General features: G+C 42.7%; 1 protein-coding gene across 3 annotated transcripts in view; it reads left to right on the top strand.

Moving 5' to 3' along the window:
- The first annotated feature begins 12,740 nt into the window (after window positions 1–12,740).
- The window catches only part of LOC138467536 (zinc finger protein 583-like), a 304,181-nt gene continuing 294,603 nt past the window's right edge, over window positions 12,741–22,318 (top strand). For all 3 annotated transcript variants that reach the window (XM_069607645.1, XM_069607644.1, XM_069607646.1), the window contains exon 1: window positions 12,741–13,022. In XM_069607645.1, coding sequence (XP_069463746.1) covers window positions 12,981–13,022 — 42 coding nt within the window. In that variant the 5' untranslated portion in view covers window positions 12,741–12,980. The remainder of the gene's footprint in view (window positions 13,023–22,318) is intronic.

Below are 22,318 nucleotides of genomic sequence, written 5' to 3'. Positions count from 1 at the left end.
AGAGAAACAGGGTGTGGAATCCGGACCAACTCGTCTTTGATCTTTTCAGACAGTCCCGTGCAAAATATTGTATATTGTGCAGATTCAGGCCATCCTGCTTCTTGTGCAAGCCATTTGAACTTTGCTACATAAGTCAGAACCTCCAGATTCCCTTGTCTGACATCCAGGAGAGATTTGTAAGCATGAAAAGTAATTTCTTGTCTCTTAAACATGTCTTTAAATGCTTGTACAAAGGCAGCATATGAAGCTACTAAAGGACTTCCAGAGATAACCAAAGTAGTAGCCCAGATAAAGCGTTTCCAAACATGTTTGAAATCATGAACCCTGTCTTAGCCTTGTCAGTGGCAAACGTGTTATCTCGGAATAGAAAATGGACTGTACAAGGGTCCAAATACTCTTTAAGTCTTCTAGGGGAACCATCAAATCTTCCTGCAGTCAAGGTACCAGACGGGGAATCTGGAGTAACTGCATCTCTAGCAGTCACCATGTGTCTCAAGGTGTCGTTTTCGGCCTTCAAGGCCTGTACTTCAGCTGAAAGGCCTTGGACAGCATTAATCAATTCTTGCATCTTTGCCATCCTGGTAGTGTCCTTTTGGCATTGGAAACTCTCACCTGAGTCTGAAGAATCGGAATCCTTACGAGATGTTCTGGCCTTTCCTTTCTTAGTCTTAGTCTTATCTTGAAGCCGTTCCTGGAAGAGATAGAGTCTATCCTCGGCTGACGCCATAAAGGCCTCCTCTAAATGACCACTGGTTGGACACTGGGGCGGCAAGGGCAGGACATGCCCAAAGTCTTGAGGGAAAAGCCCAAAGGCACAAAAACCCTCTATCAAGTGAAGTGGGGAGTACGGGCTGTTCAATTGCTGGCTGTGGATGCGGCTGAAGCGGGATGAAGCAGAGAGATCCAAAGAATACAAATCACAGAGAGATTCCAGGAAAAAGGAGAACAAAGGAGTCCAGAGGTAAGGGGGAGAACTCAGAAGCAATGCCAGAGTAGGGGAGATTATAGCAGCAGAGAATGGATGCTGACAGCAGGGATCAAGGGGGAAAGGGAGATCGAAAGCGGGAGAGGTTCAAAAGACAGGGTGAGAGCAAGGAAGAGGAAAAAGGGCAAAGGGATACACAGAGGGAAAAATAGCACTAGCGTCTTATCCAAAGGCTGCAGTAGCGAACAGGGTTGCAACGCAATCCGTGTTGAGTGTTCGCCAGTAAATGATGAACTCTGAGAGTCAGGAGGCCATCTTAGTTGTAGACTAGACCGTTGCTGTAGATCGAATAACAACGTGACGGAATACTCGTACCTCCAGTCTTCTGAACAGAATTAAGCATTCGGCTCCCTCTGTGCCATCGATGCCACAGAGACCAACGGGTCACTGTGACACTCATCAGGGTCAAGAAAAACATTTTCTTTAAAAAATTTTTTTATTATTTTACAATATAACAATAACAGCAAAGAGATACATAAGAATACAAACAAATAATACATATTAATATCATCTAATCAGATGCCATACATGAAGAAAAGGAAAGAGAAAATAAAAGCGTGAGGATGGGTGGCAATGGAAAACTGGAGTTAGGCATATAGTTCATTCAAATCACTCCAAATATTCAAATATTTATCTTGCTTTTTTTTTTTATCTGAAAGGACACTTTCTCTCTGTTAGAGAGAATTGACAAGTCATGCAGCCAGTCATCCACAGTAAGCTTGAGACCACTCTTCTAAAACTTAAAAATACGTTTTTTAGCTAACAAAAGGGCCCTATAAACCCAGAAAAGCTTACAAGTAGATAGATTAATATCAGCCTGAAATAGGCCCAACACACAGATCATGGACGTACGAGGAAGAGAGGAGCCCAATACTAAATTGATATGTTGGAGGACTTCACTCCAAAACGATTGAACTTTCTGACAGAGCCAAAACATTTGCAGAGTAGTACCCAGATCTCTTTTAAAGTACCAACAGTTATCATCCTGCCTTAACCTGCAGAGCCAGAGTTTACATGGGAACCAGTCATACATGCTAACCCTCCCGATTTGGGTGGGAGACTCCCGATTTTTTCATCCAAAATGTTGCTCATTTTTACTTTCTCCCTCCTAAGATATTTGTAACCTCAATTCAATCCAATGGGAAAATTCCCTTCTCCCGATTTCTGTCACAAAATCTCCCTCCCAGCTGTGGCAAAATGTTGGCATGTATGACCAGTAAATATAATGAGAAATTCTCAGCTTGGTATACCTCAATTCTAAATCGTACTTAAACCTGCCGGGACCTACATATATATATGACTCCACTCAGTATTAGATAGCACACATCCTATGTCAGATTCCCAATTACTCCTACCATGTCAAGAGGCTGTCTGAAGATCAACCAGCGTAAGAGGTTATAAAGCAAGGAGGCAGAGAGTGGCATACTCTGAGCTAAATGTAGAATCATATATGGACCATGCAAGGTAGCATTCATGGGTGAGAAAGGTTCCGCAAAAAGCTTACTTACAGCCAAATAACGGTGTGTTTCAGATAATCACAGCTTATATTTAAACCGTAAAAACTCAAAATCGAGCATGGGATTGACTATTGTAGACTTGTTCCAGCCTCAAAATACCCGCTCTCTGTCAAGAAATACAAGAGAGAGTACGATTGTCAATTTTCACAGCTGGATTTTTCCATAGAGAGGAATACGCACTAAGTAGGAACTTCTCAGCTAGAACTGTGTTACTCTTTTTCCACTCTCTTAAAACATGCTTAACAAACAGTTGAGTTGAACTAACAAGAAGTTTCTTTTCCATATAGAGAAAGCAATCAAGCTGGGTTTGATGGACGGAATCCCTCTCAACAGTGACCCAGCTCGGGCAATCAGCATGATCCGACAAGAGCCAGTAATGTATAGTATGCCGTGTGAAAGCAGAATGATACTGCCTCATGTTAGGGAAGCCAAAACCACCCAGGTGTACTATTCTCTTAAGGACATCTTTTGGAATCCTCGATTTCCCTTCCTCTCCCCATGAAAATGTATTGAAAGTTTGTTTATTTCTAATACCAACTTACCTGAAAGCAGAAGGGGGGGCATTCTAAAACATACAACAATTTTGGAACCAAAGACAGGGTGAACATGTTAATTTTACCCCAAAGCTTCAAATGTAATGTTTCCCACTTACGAAAAAGTACTACAAATTCCTTAAATGTAATCCCGATATTAAGATCAGGAAGCCAAAATGTATCACCAGCCCATCATGCTGGCGATGCAATAAACCTCTAGAGGTCGGCTCAGTCAAGCACATGCTCTTTTTCTGCCCTTGTCTGTCTGGGTTCTGGACATAAGTAGCAGAGTCTATCACGGACATACTGCAGCTAAACCCAAATACTAAAGGAACTTTGTATCAACACCCTTAATAAAGACAGCCCACAGAGCCCCAAAAACACAGCTCCTAGACACAATACTACTAGCAACAGCCATGCAATGCATATCACCTCTGTCACGGATGGCACTCTGTTAAGAGTGGCACAGGACACCCAGGAAGGGTTTGGGTGGTTGTGCCGAAGTAAGGTGTACAGATAAGTACACACATAGCTGAAAGTAAAGAGAACGAAGAGTAGGCAAGTGTAGCAAGGAGATAAGGTACAACAGAATGGATTCTCTCTTGGGGTGTATGCAGATATAGGAAAAGAGTATTCCATGGACCTTAGGAAAAACTCTAGCCTTCTGCACAGTTTGCTATAACAGAGGCCCACACTGTTTGCTCATGGCTTGGAACAACAGCTATGGGTGTCTGTAACATAGAAACGAGACAAGGGAAGGGGCAGAGGTTGCCTGACGGAAACCAACAGACAAGTTCTGTACAAAAGGGTCTACAAACAGTACAAGAGAAGATACTAACAGACAAATCCAGGAAAAAGGAAGTCGATAAGCAAACTAGCAGAAGGAAATGAAGGGAAAGCCGTATAACAGGATTGGATAGGGATAAAGAACAGAGGGTTGAAAACAAGTAAGAAAGCAAGGGAGCAGCAGTCAGGAAACAGGGGGACTGCAATAACTGAAAGTAAATAATGTTGGTAAACTGTTGTGGATAGCAGAGGACGGTAGGGTACAAGGTTGAGAGCTCAGAGGAACAGGAAAGCAAAGAGTAAACCCAAAAGGAGCAGGGCTGTAAGGAAAGGAGCCCAGAGGGAAAGGGCTTAGGGCAGCGGAGAGAAGCAGGCTGCGCGGCAAGGAGCCAGAAGGACCGGGCAGCAAGGAGTAAGCCCAGAGGAGCAGGGCCGCTGACTGTATAAGGCTGCAGAGTATTGTGTAGGGAGCTGCTAGACTGAAAACCCAGCGGACAAAGGATGTAGGTAGCAAGCAGCGGAGCGTGATCGGCTGCAAGGTAGGAAGCCCCGAGGACAAGGGCTGTTGGCAGCGGAGAGAAGCAGGCTGCGCTGCAAGGAGCCAGAAGGACCGGGAGCAAGGAGTAAGCCCAGAGGAGCATGGCCGATGACTGTAGCAGGCTGCAGAGAACTGTAGAGGCTGCTAGACTGGAAGCCCAGCGGACGAAGGCTGTAGGTTGAAGGCAGCGGAGCATGATCGGCTGCAAGGCAGGGGCCTGGAAGACAAAGGCAGAAGGTAGCAGCGGAGCGTGATCGGCTGCAATGCAGAGTCTGAAAGACACAGGCAGAAGGTAGCAGCGGAGCGTGATCGGCTGCAAGGCAGAAGCCCGGAAGGGCAAAGGCGGAGGCTGGAAAGCAGCAGAGCGTGATCGGCTGCAAGGCAGTTGCCCGGAAGGGCAAAGGCGGAGGCTGGGAAGCAGCAGAGCGAGATCGGCTGCAAGGCAGGAGCCCAGAAGGGCAAAGGCGGAGGCTGGAAATCAGCAGAGCGTGATCGGCTGCAAAGCAGAGAGCCCAGCAGGGCACTGGATCCAAAGCCGGAGTAAGGAGGAACCGCATACAAAGATCTGATCCAAAAAACGAAGTCCGAGGTCGAGGCAGCAGAAATCCAGAAAGTTAAAAAAACAGGAAACCAAGCACACTTCTGCGTAATCAGAAGCGCGGACCCATGGCAATCGAGCAAAGTAATGCAAAGTCACATGACATGAATGCGAACGTGATGACTAAACAATCACGGGCGCCATAGTTTCCAGGGCAACCGCCAGGAACGACCGTAACGTCCCGTATGCTGAACCCTCTGGGAAATGTAGTGCAAATCATGACTTGGTGTAAAACGGCGAAGGTTCTTATGCAGAACGAGTCGCTTAGCCGTCAACTGAAGTCTGGGTGAGATGCGTGTGTTGTTACTCATAGTTTGTGAAGTATCATGTAAACTAGCAAAGCCCGTGAGACCTTGTGTGCGTGACTGGAGTCTAGTGGTAGGTGGATACCTAACAGTACCCTCTCTCATAGAGCACCTCACTCTACGGTTAGACCAGAAATCAGAAAGAAGAACAGGTGCATGAATATTTCCGGCTGGTTCCCAAGTGCAATCTTACGGCCCATAACCCTTCCAATCCACCAAATACATTCTCACACCCCTCTTGACCTTAGTATCTAGGATACCACTAACCTCATACTCCTCAGAACCCCCAACTGTCACAGGTCTAGAAAGAGGAAGTAGCCGAAGGTCTGCATGTACTGGTTTGAGCAAGGACACATGAAAAACGGGATGGATTTTCCAAGAACTAGGCAAAGCGAGTCTAACGACCACTTGGTTGATGATGGCAGTGATCTCATAAGGACCAACTTAGCGTGGTTGTAGAGACCTTCGTCCAGATAAGTGGAGATGTTTAGTTGCCAACCAGACCTTCATCTCGATGGAATAAGAGGGAGAAGCAGAACAATGAGCATCAGCGTGTAACTTGGAACGAGCCTGGGCTTCCACAAGATGCTGCTTGATAAGCTCATGTGTTTTTTTCAATCCATTGGCACAGGTAATAGCGGCAGGGTTGCAAGGTATTACCGTCAAAGGACTTGGAAAAGCCCGAGGATGATGGCTATATGTAGCGAAGAAAGGAGAGGTACCTGTGGCCGTATGTACTGTGTTATTATAGGCAAACTCAGCCAATGGTAAGGCTGACAACCAGGAATCCTGATAATGTATCATCAAACAACGAAGATACTGTTCCAGAGTAGCGTTCAATCTCTCCGTTTGCCCATCAGTTTGAGGGTGATAGGCGCTTGAATAACGCTCTTCAATACCAAAACAACCTGTCAAGGCTCGCCAAAATCGAGAAGTGAACTGCGAACCACGATCCGTCACTATGATGGACGGTAATCCAAAAGGATGGAAAACGTGCTTTAAAAACAGATCTGCCAAAACAGGAGCTGTTGGAAGACCACGACATGGAATAAACAAGGCGTATTTCGTGAAATAGTCAATGACCACCCATATAGTATCATGACCTTGTACGGATGGAAGTTCGACTATGAAGTCCATAGAAATCATAGACCAGGGATGTTCAGGGATGGGTAATGGGTGTAACAGACCTACCGGTTTACTGCGTAAACACTTGGCTTGGGCACAGACGGCACATGAGGAAACATGAAGTTGAACATCTTTGAGCATACCCGGCCACCAACACCAACGATGGAGTAGCTCAAAGGTTGTCTTTATACCGGATGTGCTGCCAACTTAGAATCGTGACACCATGCCAGGGCTTTTTGCCTTGTAGAGGTATCTGGGAGATAAAGACTCCCCTGAACATAAGGAAGGGAGTGAACGACCTGAATTTCATCATTCGTTAGCATCTGCGGATTCTTCTTAACCCAATCTTGAATGGTGACCTTCATGGAATCCTGAAGAGTACAAGCACAAATGACTTGATTGGGCAGAAGCAAAGACCCTGTAGATCTGTGTCTTGTAAGATCACTAGCCAGACGCGACAAAGCATCTACCTTACTATGTAATGAACCAGGTCGATACGTGATAACAAAATAAAATTGGGAAAAGAATTCATGCCAACGGGCATGGCGGGCCATAGAGCATTTGACAGATTGAAGAGCAAGAAGGTTTCTGTGATCTGTATACACAGTGACGGGTGTGCTGGTGCCTAACAGATGATGTCTCCAAGTCAAGAAGGCATCACGTACTGCCAAAAGCTCTTTCTCTGTGACAGTATAATTACATTCATAGGAAGACAGTTTTCGTGAATGGTAAGCAACCAGATGCAACAAACCCGTATCAGGACATACTTAGATAACACAGCTCCTAAAGCAGAATCGGAAGCGTCAGCCTCTACCACAAAGGGTTTCTTTAGATCAGGGTGTTGCAAAACAGGTGCCGTAGTAAAAGCCTGTTTCAGCATATCAAAAGCCTTATCAGCTTCGGAATTTCACCTATTCTTACAGCTGGTATGACGACTGAGCGGAGCTTCTACTTGAGAAAACGACTTGATGAAACGTCGATAAAAATTTGCAAAACCAAGGAATGATTGCAAAGCTTTCAGGGTTTTAGGTACTGGCCAGTCTAATATTGCCTTGACTTTGTTCTGGCACATTTGAACGCCTTTGTCCGAGATCTCATATCCAAGGAACTCAACTCTGGCAACATGGAAAATACACTTTTCCAGGCGCTGTAATACTTGTGTGACATGCTGGACATGGACCTCCATTGAAGCTGAGTACATGAAAATGTCATCAAGATATACGACAACAAAACGATCCATCATATCACTGAAAATATCATTAATGAAATGTTGAAACGTAGCAGGAGCATTATACAACCCAAACGGCATTACACAATACTCAAATAATCCATATTTGGTCTTAAATGCCGTCTTCCATTCGTCCCCTTGCTGGATCCTAACCAAATTGTAAGCCCCTCTCAGGTCTAATTTGGTGAAAATCACCGAGGATCCTAACTGATCCAAGAGGACAGAGATTAGTGGAATGGGGTATTGATTTCTTATAGTAACCAAATTTAACGCCCGCTAGTCAATGCATGGGCGAAGCTCCCCCTCTTTTTTGGGAACAAAGAACAATGGAGCTGATGCCGGTGAACGTGAAGGTCGTATGAAACCAGTCTTAAAGGATTTGTCAATATATTCCTTAAGGATCAGATCCTCCTTCTGGGTCAGGGAATAAATTCTACCAGAATCTTGGCTCCTGGAATCAGATCGATAGGGCAATCATAGGGCCTGTAAGGGGGCAGCGTCTCTGCACCCTTCACATCAAAGATGTCCCTGTAGGATTTATATTCTGGGGGTAAAAGAGAAGGCGTGACTGCTCCAATTGCCGATGTATTAAGCAACAAGGGCCGGCAAGGACTGTTCTCTGTACTAAAGAATCCTAAACATGTTTTTTCACAATGCTCCGAGACAAATTAAATGGTGCCCAACCTCCAGTCCAAAATAGGATTATGTCGCACCAACCAAGGTAGACCTAAGATCATTAAATATTGGGGCGGGCTATCCGATCAAAATGAATGGTCTCGGAATGTTCGTTATTAGTGATCATACACAAGTCCACCGTCCGTTCGGTCACTAGTCCGGAGGCTAGTGTGGAACCATCAACAATATTAACCGTTTCAGGATGGGACTTAGGAACAACAAGCATACCCAATGCCTTGGCATATTCAGCATCAATATAATTGCCAGTGGCACCTGAATCAAGAACAGCCGTAATATCCCATTCCAAACCTGAAGATATGGAGCATTTTGTGGATACCAAAAAAGGAGCTGTGATACTTGGGCCCAAAAAACCACTGCTCGGGAGTCAGACTCCTTCTACTGCCAAGCTTTGGCGTTTTCCGATTTCTTCGGTTTCTTAGTACAGAATTTCAGAGTGTGATCTGGGGAGCCACAATAAAAACAGAGGTTATTTATTTTTCTGTTTTCCCTTTCTTCTTGTGATAATGGGCCCCTGACAGCCCCGATTTGCATAGGCTCACTGTCAGTGACAGAGGAAGCAGAAGTGGACATAGAAGTGGGTAAAGGAGTTCTGCGTTCCCCCTTACATTCTGCTCTTCTGGCATCGATCTGGAGGACTAAATCTAAGAGCTCTGGAAAGGCAACCGGCACAACCGGCACAGTGGCAAGAACATCCTTCAGCGAATCAGATAGACCCTTATAAAAAAGAGCCCCCTTCTTTTCCTCTGGCCAGCCTGTCTCAGCCACTAACTGATTGAATTTAGCTAGGTAAGATAAGAGAGGTAACGAACCCTGTTGCAATCCCAATAATTCTAGATCCGTGGCCTGGGTCTTGTACCTCGTGTCAAATACCTTGCTCATAGCTTGGATAAGGGCGTCACAATCAAACAAGAGTGGGCTTCCTGACTCTAATAACGGATTGGCCCAATTGCTGCCGTTCCACCAAGATGAGAGGAATGGAGCTTTAGTTGTAGAATCCGGAAAGGACGTGGGTTGGCACAAAAAGTGCAATTGACATTGATTTAGGAAAGACCTGAATGTCTTCGGATCTCCTGTAAACCTTTCCGGAGGAGCTAGCGGGAATTGCGTGGTCATGATAACGGGGCCTGAGCTCTGTGGTTGCAACCCAGAAGCAGAGGCTTGGTCAGACCCTGAAGGCATAGCGGTAGGAGGTTGCAACCCTGCTTGCAAGGCGTTAATACGAAGTTCCGTATTAGCTTGAGCCGTAGCCATATCATTGCGTAAATCCGCAACCAGCTGCATGATTTGTGCTAGGGTGTCCTGGATTTCCATTACAGCTTCTGATTATGTCAGAAATCCACAGAAATTACTTGACCACGTAGTGTAGCCGGAGATTTCTTCCCAACAATGCTACTGACTGGCCGCCTAATAACAGACAGTCTGTGGCATTCTTTGAAAGATGGAAATCCACGAACCGCCAGGAGGATCCCAGAAGACGCCCTGAGGATCAATCAGAAGGTGATGCCAGAAATTCCAGGACCCTATAAAAAACACCCTGATTAAGTAACAGCACAATGCAATATATTCGTAGAGTACTATAAGTACCCGAACCAACCTCTGGTTGGAGGAAGACAGGAGCCGGTAAGAAGTACAGGGAAAACTATCCTCCTTAATTCTGTGACAGAGCAAACAAAAGACAACAGAATAAGTGGTGTAAGTTCTAAAGGTTCGAGAAAAATGTGCATTGTGAATTATGTACCTTACCGTGGACCCAAGGAATGTCAGCAAGGAAGAACAAGAAGTAAATGCCGTATCCAGGTAGCAACAGCCCAACTGTGCCCGACGACACGAGGACGCCTTCGTAGAGTCTCTAGTTCCAAATGGGGGAACCCGACGAAACGAGGACGAACAGAAGCACACCAAGCAGGCAGTCACTAGTCCAAGGTGTACGACTGGAGGGAAACAGAATAAGGGCTGATTTTACACTGGGATACAAGCACTTCAATTGGAAGGTCGTAGTGAAGGTTGAGCCAAACAGGTCCGGTACGCCGTGGTTCGTGGGAAGCACAAGAGACGCTGTATAGAAACGAACAGCACACGAAGCAGACAAGGGAGCAGCAAGACAATCCAAAGGAAACGTTCCAGGGTCGAAATACCAAAGTTCCAATAATGTCCAGGCAAACAAAGCAGACAAGGCGTAGCTCGAAGCAAAAAGGTGCCAGAAGGACTCTTAATGCAAGAGACTGAGCCCCTGCAGGCAGCAGCTTTTATACCGCCCAGCCCAGCACAGAGGCAGGCTAATTGGTTGCACCTGGATCTGCACAATCTCCGGCTACACTACGTGGTCAAGTAATTGCCGTGGATTTCTGACACACAATTCAAAGACTTTGAAATGTACTAAAGTGATTATTGGAGAAAAGGAGATGATGTAGCATTGCCACCCATGCGTACACCACACCTGGCTCATCCGTCCTCACTGTGCTCTACCTAAGACAGACTATGTGCTCAAAGACACTGCATGCATAAATAAAGCACTATGAGCGTGGCGACTAAGAGAGAAAGAAGCATTAACGGCGCTTTTCTGTGGTTGCTGCGACTCCATGAAATAAAGGTTGTTTGATTTCTATTTCCAAACACAACCGTAACAGTCATCATTCAAGGTTCTGTGTCTCCCTTGTTATTGATCCATAGGTAAGTAATCATTTATTGTGGTTGATGTGGAGTGCATCATTTCACACTTGCTATGTTGCACTACTCTTTCCCGAATATTACGGGAGAAGAAAAGATTGGGTCCCCTCCTTGGGGCAGTGACAGAAGTTAGGATTGGGTGCACGGTGGCTGGTGGCCCACTGGAAGTTTTAAGGGTACCTTTTTCTAGTGTCTACCTGTTGAAGGGTATGCACGTTCCAATCGCACAGACATGCACAAAACACACACCCAAAGACAGAAGAACACAGATAAATACACACAAGTACAATTCAGGAGGCAAAAACGTGAATCTACATGCAGGAAGAGAGAGAGAGTGAGAGATAAAGACAGACGGAACAAGAATCTTCCAATGTGGCTCTGGAAAAGTTGTCATGTTTCAGATGTAAAATATGATTTTGAAACATCAGTAACCGGATTATAGTGGCCCTCAAAGAATACAGGACACATTCGTAGTAAGAGGAGGTGTTTATTATGACACCTAACACAAACAGGGTAGGAGGGTAAGTGTCCAGAGCTGGGGGACAGTACTCACTGTTCAGTTCCTTGCCCCATGCAGTTGATTCCACTGCACAGCATATGTGATGGGGGTATTTACATCCCTTGCAAGCTGGAGTTCCCATGAGGCTGGCCTCAGCCATGTATTACGCTCAGCTTTAGCAAGGTTCTGCTGGTGAGGCGGACTTGTGTAGGAGGGCTGATTTCCCTCACTCAGGAGGAGCGCCGAGGCCCGACTGTCATCTGGTGCCTCGCTCCGACTCTGTTGCCTTTTCCAGTTTTCCTCGCGTTGCACGATTACACGCACAACGTCTCGCAAGATCTCGCTAACCCGAGATCTCGCGTGATGAGTCCCCACACAGATCTCTTAAGTTTCCTGTGGCCAAGCATTAGATGGCCAGCCAGTCTTTTTTTTATTCCCTTTGGATTCTGGAACCTGTAGTTTTTTACTTTCCCATTGCAATTTAGGAAACAAGTCTCAAAATTCCAAGCAAAAACAGGACCGGGTGGCATTCTCACACAGGGCTATGAACATCTTGACAGCTCTCTTGAACGGATCGTACTTGCCTGTTGTCTAAGTCTCAAAATGTGCTGCAAAATCAAAGGTCCATTTGAAGCATTGCCTAAGCAAGCAAACTGTTTTCAGAATGCCTAATTTAAGCCTAATTTAAGTATTTACTAAGGCGTACCAGGCAAGTCTGGGGCACAAAAAATGTAAATTAGATAATGTTTAAAAATATCAACAAAATATTTAAAGGCGAGTGCTACGCAAGCAAACATTTAGTAAGACCATATCATTTTAGAATGAAATAAACATTTTAATAACTATGCAATAAATGCTAATAATTAAATAAGCAGGTAGTTAAAAACCTGTTATACGAAGCTTACTTATGATGCTTAGGGATTACATGAACTGCTTGTAGGAGAGACATGCTTATCAATACTTGGGAACTGTTATTTAAACATTCCAACTATGATAGGTTCCTGTAGGGTCGGACTGGCCTACAGGGCAATATTGGAAATGCTAAGCAAGCATTTCTTTGTCTAGGATGGTAAGAAACGTTTGTTGTGGACTTTTCTTGAAGCAAAAAGTGAGCGAAACTCACACATTCACCATTTCGACCTGGCAATAATTCTACAGTTCGGACAATGTGCGTACGAGTAGTGGTTGTTCTCTGAGCCTGCCTAAACCCGGCGTACTAAATCTCACACGGAGCATGCGCCAACGTATAGTGTGTTTGTATATTCTAGTTCAGTTGATAATGAGCTAAATGGGAATACGAACCTGTACAAACAATTAGTTTTAGGCGTCTCTCTCAGCTCGGGTACTTTTACGATTAGTATTTAGCGTGAGCTTTTACAATATAGGGTCGGTTCGTAGGGGACGGTCTATTGCCTGGACCCTCTCTGTGCCAGAGTACGGGGAGGTAGCTTTCTCTCCGTGTCCCCGTCCCCTTTGCTTGCAAATTTCACCAAGAACATTACAATGAAGGTCAGGAGAGGGATGCCCCAGCAGAGCTCAGAAAAGGTGAGTGGTGCAATGAAAGGTGTCTCTGGCACTTGACGCAATTTAATTTCCTGAAAAAAACATGCGTATCTTGTGGACTGCTTATTATAAAGTTGTATACGCCCAGTCCCTTTGCGCTCTGCTAATGCTTGTGGGGAATTTTTTAACGCCTTATATCTTTCGTGCACCAAGGCTTACCATGGGACTACCTATTTCCTAACCTTTTTAGCTCCCCTGTGGGTGCTTTCTGTGGGGTACCGTCCTGCCTTTTCACACCAGGCTTCCTTGACCGAACACATCTGCAAAATATCCAAATGTGCCCTTTTTTTAAAAATGATGTTTGTCTGATTAATCAACCTTTCAATTTATAATTCCAAATTATTCCACATTACATTTTTACAATTTCATAAAAGACTTGATATAGTTTCAAATTAAAAAAATAAAGTAAAATGAAATATGCAATACATACAGAAGTTAAATAATGTCCATTTAAAACAATGCAGGCTGCGCTAAATTCATTCACATTTTTATAATTGCATAATATAAAAGATAATTTCATGTCAGAGGAGACATAAAATTGCCATTTCGACTCGCACATGCTGCAGGTACGGTCAAAAACACAGGGGTTGCTAAATCCACTTGCTCTCATCATCTAATACAAATAATCATATTAATCCGAGATGGCCCCTTTGTTCTTCCCACACATACAATTTGTTCAGAGTTTTTATACAAAAAAAAAGGGAGAAGAGGAAAGATCTTATTGTTGATACGTTTACTTTCAGCATTATTTCCAACCACAAGTGCAACCCCATAATGTTGAGCATTCAGTTCTAATTCTTCTAGGAATTGAATAGTAGCAATTCTGATTCTTTTGAGCATGGGATATTGTCAGTACTCACATTGTGATGAGTATTGAACAGGTGTCTAAAATGGTTATACCGGCCCAAGGATAAAACCGTGCATTCGACAATCGGATGTTTTAGAGTTTCTTTAATTCCATCTTATTTACAAAATCAGCATACGATATCCTGCTTGTCAAGAAAACCGCGTCTAATGATGATGTCTTTTGTATAACATAAGTTTAATCAGAATCTCATGTACAGATTCCTAAAATGGGGAGAAGGATACTTAATTAGATATGCAGCCATAGTCCTACATTTTTTGTGACCAAAGAGTGCGGGATTAAAGTCTCTATAAGATTTACATTTATCTTGGGTCGTTATCCAGTCTTGCTGGTAATGTTTGAGTTCAGCTCGACATGGATTGGTCACTAACAGCTTGATCGTTATATCAGCATGGGCTGCGTAAATTCAGGGTGAAATTTCTCAATTTTAATGAGAATGGATGGAATGATTGTAACAAATATGTTGCTAAAATGTGCAGAAGATCATGAATTTGAGCTGCCAGTATGCATTTTTCTAAGCAGTATGCATAGCTTCCAAGAATGCCTAGCGAATAGGGAGCAAGAACCCAGCTCGAAACAAATCAAAGAGATTGGAGTGGAAGTGGCCAGGTTGAAAATTGATCAGCAAAATTTTCCCTCAATCTTATCCCAGAACAGTCGGTCCCGTGGCCATTTTGTTTCAGTATCATAAGTTATAATGGGAACTGCTTTCAGAATATAATATGTTACCACTGGACTGCAAGTAAATTTGTCAAATTTATAGAGTATTCTTTTAGCTTGTAAAGTGACAGATGACAATTTACTTTCTATATCGGCCACGTACAGATCATCATTCACACGATCATTGATATTCACTCCTAGGTACTTATACTAAGGTGTAGTCAGTAGATCAATTCTTTGGAAAATCCAAATAAAAGGATTTCGCTGTTGACGTTTGGATTTAACACATTCCGATACTTGTGTTTTCTCTAGAGTGATTGACAAGTGATTTGCTTGTGCATATAGACTTGTACCCTCAATCAGCCACTGAAGACCTCCTTGCATTTTCAACAGCAGAATTAGCATAGAGTAGTCATGGATTTGGAGCGTCAGAGTTTATATTAATACATCTTTCTCCCTTATCTATTATGAAAAGATTGAATAAGGCAGAGACGAGTATACACCCCTGCTTCAAACCTCGATACGTGCAGAAGATGGATGACATTCGACCGTCAAGGGTTAATCTAACTTGCATGGAGGTGTCAGAATGCAACAGGTCAATCAATGTAACTATGGAGTGCGGACATTTAAGTGCCTTTAGCTTTTGTAATAGTAGCGATCTATCAATGGAGTCAATTGCATTGATGGTAGTGATGTCAATAGCAGTGCCCATACCTGCGACAAAGCCCGTTTGAAATGGGTCCTGACTCTTGGAAAGTTTTATCCACTCATTTAAGTCTCTCAGAATAATCCTGGCAAAGATTTTTCCCGGGGTGTCAAGAAGGGCGATTGGCCTATAATTAGACAGATTTTGGTGATCGCCCTTCTTGAACACTGGTATGATGATGGAATGCCACTAGGATTTAGGCAATTTTTGGTCATTTTGAGTTTGAGAGAATAGATTGTAGAGGATTGATGACCAAAGATCTGGGAATTGCTTAAGCATCACATTTGAAAGGCCATCCGGGCCAGGAGCCCGGGAACGGCTAGATTTGTTTATGTGATATAATATATCCTCTTCAGTGAATTTTATGTTAAAGTGTGCATTTGTAATCGGAGAAAGACCCCGCGTTGAGGGCTCAAGGTTAGCATACAAATTGGAAAAATGAGATATCCATTGGATTTCGGAGACGTCATTAATTTGCATCGCAATTTGGGAATCAGAATTAGTGCCATTAATTAAGGCCCACATCTGTGCAGAATTTTTTTGATGTATTGTTTTTAGCATTAGTTCTCCATCATTTTGAAACATGGTAGATTTATATAACCGCATCCAATTTTTGTATCTCGTTTTAACCAATTTCAATGCAAACCATTTTAGCTCTTCAGACAATGATAGAGAACGTTTTTTCTCTTGTCTATAAAGAGGTTCCTTTTTTTATTTTTTTTACAAGTGGATAAAATGTATGTGAAGTTCTATATTTTTTCTTATTATTGATATTGACTTTAAATAATTGTAACAAGTCACTGTACTCAGTCATTTTGTATGCAGAGATCAGAGGTTTTTGAGAATGTGGCTTTTAGAAGCATTCTAAACTTTGATAGGTTACCTTCAGTCCAGTGAAATCTGTTTCGACCATTGTTTAAAACAACGCTTCCCTGCATTTTGGTTTTTATTTTTTCTCTGGGACTTAATAGTCATCGTCCATTTTTGGTGTAGTATTTCATGATCACTCTCGATTACGGGAATTACATGAAATTGGGTCAAAAGTGGAAACAATTCACGGTTCACATAAAAGTAATCAATTATGGCACCAGATGATCCTCTTTTCCATGTGTTTTGTGGAGAAATATCAGCCTGCAATGCTCCATTAGTCATGATCATGTTCCTAGTTTTGATGAATGTATTACACCGCACCAATCTAATATCTGTGTAATTAGATAATTTGCCAAGACAATGTAGGTTAAGGTCACCAGCCTTCACAATGTGTGAGGATGTTGGAGCCATGATGATCACATCCCATAACTTATCTAGATCTTTAAAATATTGGTTGAATGATATCGCTACCGGATTCCAATATATGTTAATTATGGAAAATGTTACTTCCTTCATTTTTATTTGGACCAATTGCATAAATGGATTCGGGGTCATAAAGGATTCTAAAGTAATGCCAGCACTAATCTTTAAGGCAATTAAGAGACCTGACATGGGTCGGCCCTTTTTGGGACGTTAAGCTGAATTTACAATTATGTTATAGTTATCCCACGAGTTTCAGTTAGCCATGTCTCCTGTAGTAAGACTATATCATGCTGCTCCAAACAGTTAGTTGGATTTTTTAGCAGAAGGGAGAATCCTCTAGTGTTCCAACTCGCCAGCAAAATATATGTGATGTCATCATAAACTTTTAGTTACGCTTGAGAGCTACAGCAAGGACATATTGTTTGTGATTTAATATTAGCTAATTTAGACTTAACATTCAACGATTTTCCTGTGCCATAGAACTAATTTCTTACTGAGTTAGGAGTGGCAAGGTTAGTAAAACTCGGTACCTCTAGTGATATTTCAAAGCCCAAGGTAAATGGCTCTTTTTTAGCTGACCATATGGTATTTAAAACCACTCTAGAGCGTAACCATATTCTTGAAATTACTAAATTTCTATCATTCATAAATTCAATCTGATCAATGTCTATGGATCCTATATCTTCTAGGGAGGAGATGTCCGCCAACATTGCTAGAATGCTGGTTCTATTAAGATCGTATTTGGTATAGGGAGCACCCCGGCATCTGATAATCAATGAATAATAGTCATTTCTTTTACCCCCGTTTTGGGGTGCAGCCTGAAAGTTGTTGGAGTTATTTTGGTCCCCCTTGCAGAGGTTGTCATCATTGCACTATTTGTAGGTCTGCAATATAGAAGAAATCTGAGTAGACATGTGGTGTTCAACGGCTAAACGAGTTGACTCATGTGTTGTAAGTTGAACCTCCGATCCATTATCTGGAGCCATCTAATTTTTTAGTCAGGTTTATTAGTCATGTTTAATGTGTTTTTCATCTTCTCCGGGTCTACAAGAGAATTTACAGTGTTTTCTTTTTTTTTTTTTTTTTTTTTTTTTATGGTCTTCTTTGTTAATGGGAATAATATTTGGTGTAAATTCTGATGTAGTGGTCAGACTTTTCAGAGTTGGTTGGATTTTCTGTGAGGCCATGTAACTATCAACCGCCTTTTGAATCTATAGTCGTCTCAATTAGAGTGCTTGATTGTCAATTTGCAAAGTTTTTCGCTCTTTACTAATATTTATTGTGCGAAATCCCACAGGAACAGCAGTTTTTTTCCCCTCTGCTTGTTGTATTTCAGAGGCTGAATCAATTAGAGCTTTAAGGGGGGCATATGGTGTAGGAGATTTAATTATTGTTTGTTGTTTGTCATTGGGAAATTTGAAGGTATTTTTTTCAACGGTATCAGATGCCATGGTAGTGTTCTTTCTGGGGAGGTTTAGCGATTTAAAAAATGTTTGGTTGCAGAGTGCATAGACATTTGAGGCATTTTAGTATTTTTGGTTTTTCTCCCTTGCAATGGACAAGTAATTTTCTTTTTTTTTTTTTTTTTTTTACTTAATTTTGTTCTGTTCACGCATAGTGAAAATCGTGTATGCACGTTTTTGCATGTCTGTCGAAGCATTTACAGTTGGGTCTTCAACGTGATTCGCTATCTGTGGTGCTAGATCAGCTTCGATCTCTGATTGCTGTTTAGGATTCACAGCATGTATTATACGGTCGAAAAAGGGTAAGGCACCACTGTGAAGACTTGGGTTAGCCTTTCCACCATTTTGTGTTAATTGGGCGCTACGGGGAATGCCTGAATTAGTATCATTTTGTTTTTCTTTATTATATGACACATTACCATGTATTTTTTAAATATGGGAATCGCTTAGTGCTAACTTACATTTTTACGAGTTTATCGATTTGAGTGGCTCGGTTTTTGAACTTGGTATCAAGGGTTTGAATAATTTAAATAAACATGAAATTGCCAGATTCATTGTGTGCAAAGTAGTTTCCAGCAAAACAGAAGAGGAAATATTGGGAATAGGTGTGTGCACGTGAGGGGAGCAATGGTTACGTTTTCTCAGTGTTGGGGCGGCATAGGATGAGGCTAATATTAATTTGTTCTCTGTTTGGTTATCGAAGAATATTGGAGATTGAGATAAATTGTCATTCTCCTCACTAGGTACAAAACAAGAACTATTGGAATCCAATTCAATTACAGCTGGTTCAGAATGGGGTAGCAAAGAAGTAGATTGATCAGTAGCAGGGGGTATGCAGGCTTCTGAATTACATGGTAAAAGACTATAAGTCTATACCAATGAGGGTGGCATCAGGGCGTGAGTCATGCATAATGGTAACAGGAATAGTTGCTATTTTTTAGAAGTCACACACTGTTTTTTGAGAAAGGGCAAAGTCTCAAAGCCTTTAGGGTAATTTCGGACATGAACGCTACACTTGTGTTCCACTGCTCTTGTAGCGACATAGAAAGAATAAGTCTGAGAATTGGCGCGGTAGCTAAAGATTCATGGCAAAAATGTCTAATATCACTGTGTGGTTTTTTAATAGAACTAGTGGAAAGTGTTTTAGCTACTTGCACACTCACCTCAGCACACCTTCGCGGAGTGCTATCTATTTGTTTTCGTTTTGGTACTTATCGTGGGTGTGCCGACTCGAACGGGCATGTCAGATTTGAGGGTATAGAAGCCATGCCGCATTAAGGCCCAACAGGAGTTAGTAAATTTTGCACCCGAAACAAGTATGGCTTTACCGCTTTACTGGTGAGAAGCAGCAAAGCAGTACTAGAGGTATGTGCCAGGGTGCGCGCCACTTCCAAATTTGTAGGAAGGGCCAAGGGGGGGCGTGGCCACCAGTTTTGTTGTTAATTAAAATCTCAATTTTATATCCAGTCCACAGAAAGGTGAAATCAGCGGGGCATTTGGTAATATGGGCCTAGACACACTGATATTAATGATACATATGGTAATCCATTCTTGTATGAAATGTATATCACATTACAGTAATATCTTAACCATATTTTTCGTAGTGTCCTTAGGAACATTTGATGCCTCTTCCTGTTTTGTCAAGGGGTGAAAGGTTGTGTTCCATCGCTATCCCTGATGTCACGTCAGGTGGGGTCAAGTGACATCACTTTCTGTGATGTCATCAGAGGTCAAGGGTTGCATGATGTCACTTCTGCTACCCCTGTCATTTTGGTGAAATGACATCCATGCCTCTCCCCTGCAATCTTTTTGTGCTAGCTATGCACTTTTAGGGGGATTCCAGTGTTATTTCGTAACAGCCTTCTGAAAGTTATGACTTAATTGCAGCTGTAAACCAGCTCCAGGTGTGATAGAAACAGCTCAAACAAGTGTGCCTTCATCCCCTTGGTTTAGAGGAAACCCACCCCCTCAGGCTTTAAAAAAAAAAAAAAAGTTTCACACCGACCACACCAAAACACATAAACACATACTGCGGAAAGTTCGAACCTTTGGTAGTTAGAACTTTTTCGTGGTGTGGGTTTTAGGTCTTTGGTGGGGTCAGTAATTTTTATTCGGACATTTCGTCCTATTCCTAGTAGGCATGCGGCCACTGCCTGGAAAATACCTATACGATACCTACACAAAAGCCAAAACGGTTAGCTTTGCCAATGCTTGTTAGAAAAGGCTTCAACGCAAAAGCCTTATTGGAGTACATAGGATGGACGGAGGTCAGGTTACAGCTGCAAGGAAAACCTTGTATGGGAAGACGCACTGTAAACATAAACAGCTATTGCTTCCTGAAGATTAAAATGGTCAGAAAATGAAGAGGTAGCACCAGATAGTTGAAAGGAAGTGTGGAGAGGTAATGGGATGTAACATGTATAATGGAGAGTGGGATGATGGCGACAGGTTGATTAAAGGATGACTGCAAAGGAACATGTGTACACTTTGCCACAGTTTGGGCGCCAGTGTGCCATCAAACTTCATCATTAGTACCCCCAACTTCTCTGGAGAAAAAGAACCAGTTGTCTTTGAAACCTTTAAATCGATTCCAATTTTTGCATTTTAAATCTAGCTGGATTAAAAAAAAAACTGCTAGACTGATTGTAGTCAACCTTTGCACCAATCCATTACATCCCGTTCACCCTAGTCTTGTCACAGTCCTTACTCAGTCAGTATAGGCCCACTGCCTTCCAGACCGAAGCGAACAAAGTTGCCTAAAATCACTTACATTTTACTATACACTATGAGGTGAGTTTAAAGCCCTGCCCTGCTTTCCCATATGCAATGTGCTGTTTTTATTTGTCTTTGTGCTAACAGCAATGACGGTCCGGTTGTTGCCAGTTCCAGATATTGTCAAATTTAAAATAAGGGTGACAGGGTCCCTCTGTTGCAGGCTGTAATCCTTTCCGTTTCCCCTTCCTACCTGCGGCACTGCTGACAGGGCGGGCCCCAGGCCTGGGCAGTCTGTGAGGTGGCCCAGTGCCCTGCTGTCAGGGGGGCCCCGCAGGCACTAGTGCCTCCCTTGACTATACCAAGTACACCTTAATCCAGCCGGGTGGGGGGGGGCTCGCAGAAGACCTTCTTCCGGCCTTTTGACAATGATAAAAAATTGGATAAATATGAAAGTCACGCAGGCCATAAACCCAAACCCGTATATACAGATCCTATTAATCAAAGCAAGACGAAATAAGCCAAGAATTAGTGAGTTTCTTCTTTTATTAAATGTGTACTGGAACCCAGAGACTGAAGAGGGAGGTTAATTCATAGATCTGGTAACAGACTGGATTGACCTGGTGTCTGAGAGTTACAGAAATATTTGAATAGTGATCTGTGGGAACTTAAATGCTAACTGTATGAAAGGAGACCTGGAGGGAACGGAGATTAGAACCTGTATTAAGGAAAGAAAAAAAGTGTTGTTGGAAAATGTGAATGGAAGAAATGGAGTTAAGAGGAATACATCGGCTCAACCGAAATATCAAAGGCGACATACCGGCTGCTCCTACATGGTCCAACGGAATAACGAATGTTACGCTGGACTACTTCTTTGTATCAGGAAACTTACTAGCAGACATTCTCTCACTGGTGGTTAAACAAGCTCCCCACAGTGATCACGATCCTATCATCGTAACCATCTCGAAAATGAAACCAGGAAACCTGCAACGTTGGAATGAACGGTTAGAACTAGAGGGAGGACGTAACAGACTGCGCATTCAACCAAAGGATACCCCTGAGAGCTGGCAACATTTGAAGCCGTTATCACTGGAGTAAGATCAACTCCTGTTACCCTTCAAAGAAAGCAAAGACAATCAAAGCCTAGATTCAAAGCAATTCATACTTAGGATGTGGAAGAAGCTAAGCAAAAGAAGATGCTGAGAAAAGACCTATTGTTCTTGAAAAACACAAAAAAGATAGATATGAAGGAAAAATATAAGAATTGGCATAGGTCACAAAAAGGTAGGCCCCTTCAAAGATGCTGAAACCAATGCTCAAAGCTCTCGGAAATACAAATAGCAGGAATCTATGGCAACTGCTAGATGATAGAGGGGATAACACGGACCCTTGTCTCCCAAACCCAATGTCAGAAGAAATATGGATCAAACATTTCAAATTGCTGTTTTAAGATGCGAAAAACAGAAAAAAGAAAGTAGAAGGGACACTGAAAGCTCTACAGAGCTGGAATTTGGAGTTTGAGGGAGAGGAGTTTGAGTTGCTCATCAAAAAAGAAAGTCGATCACGTGCTCCAGGTCCC

Source organism: Ambystoma mexicanum, chromosome 4q (genome assembly GCF_040938575.1).
Source record: "Ambystoma mexicanum isolate Mex_15411 chromosome 4q, UKY_AmexF1_1, whole genome shotgun sequence".
Lineage (NCBI taxonomy): Eukaryota > Metazoa > Chordata > Amphibia > Caudata > Ambystomatidae > Ambystoma > Ambystoma mexicanum.
Note: the sequence above shows the minus strand (reverse complement) of the source record. Positions and strands in the feature narration are given on the sequence as shown.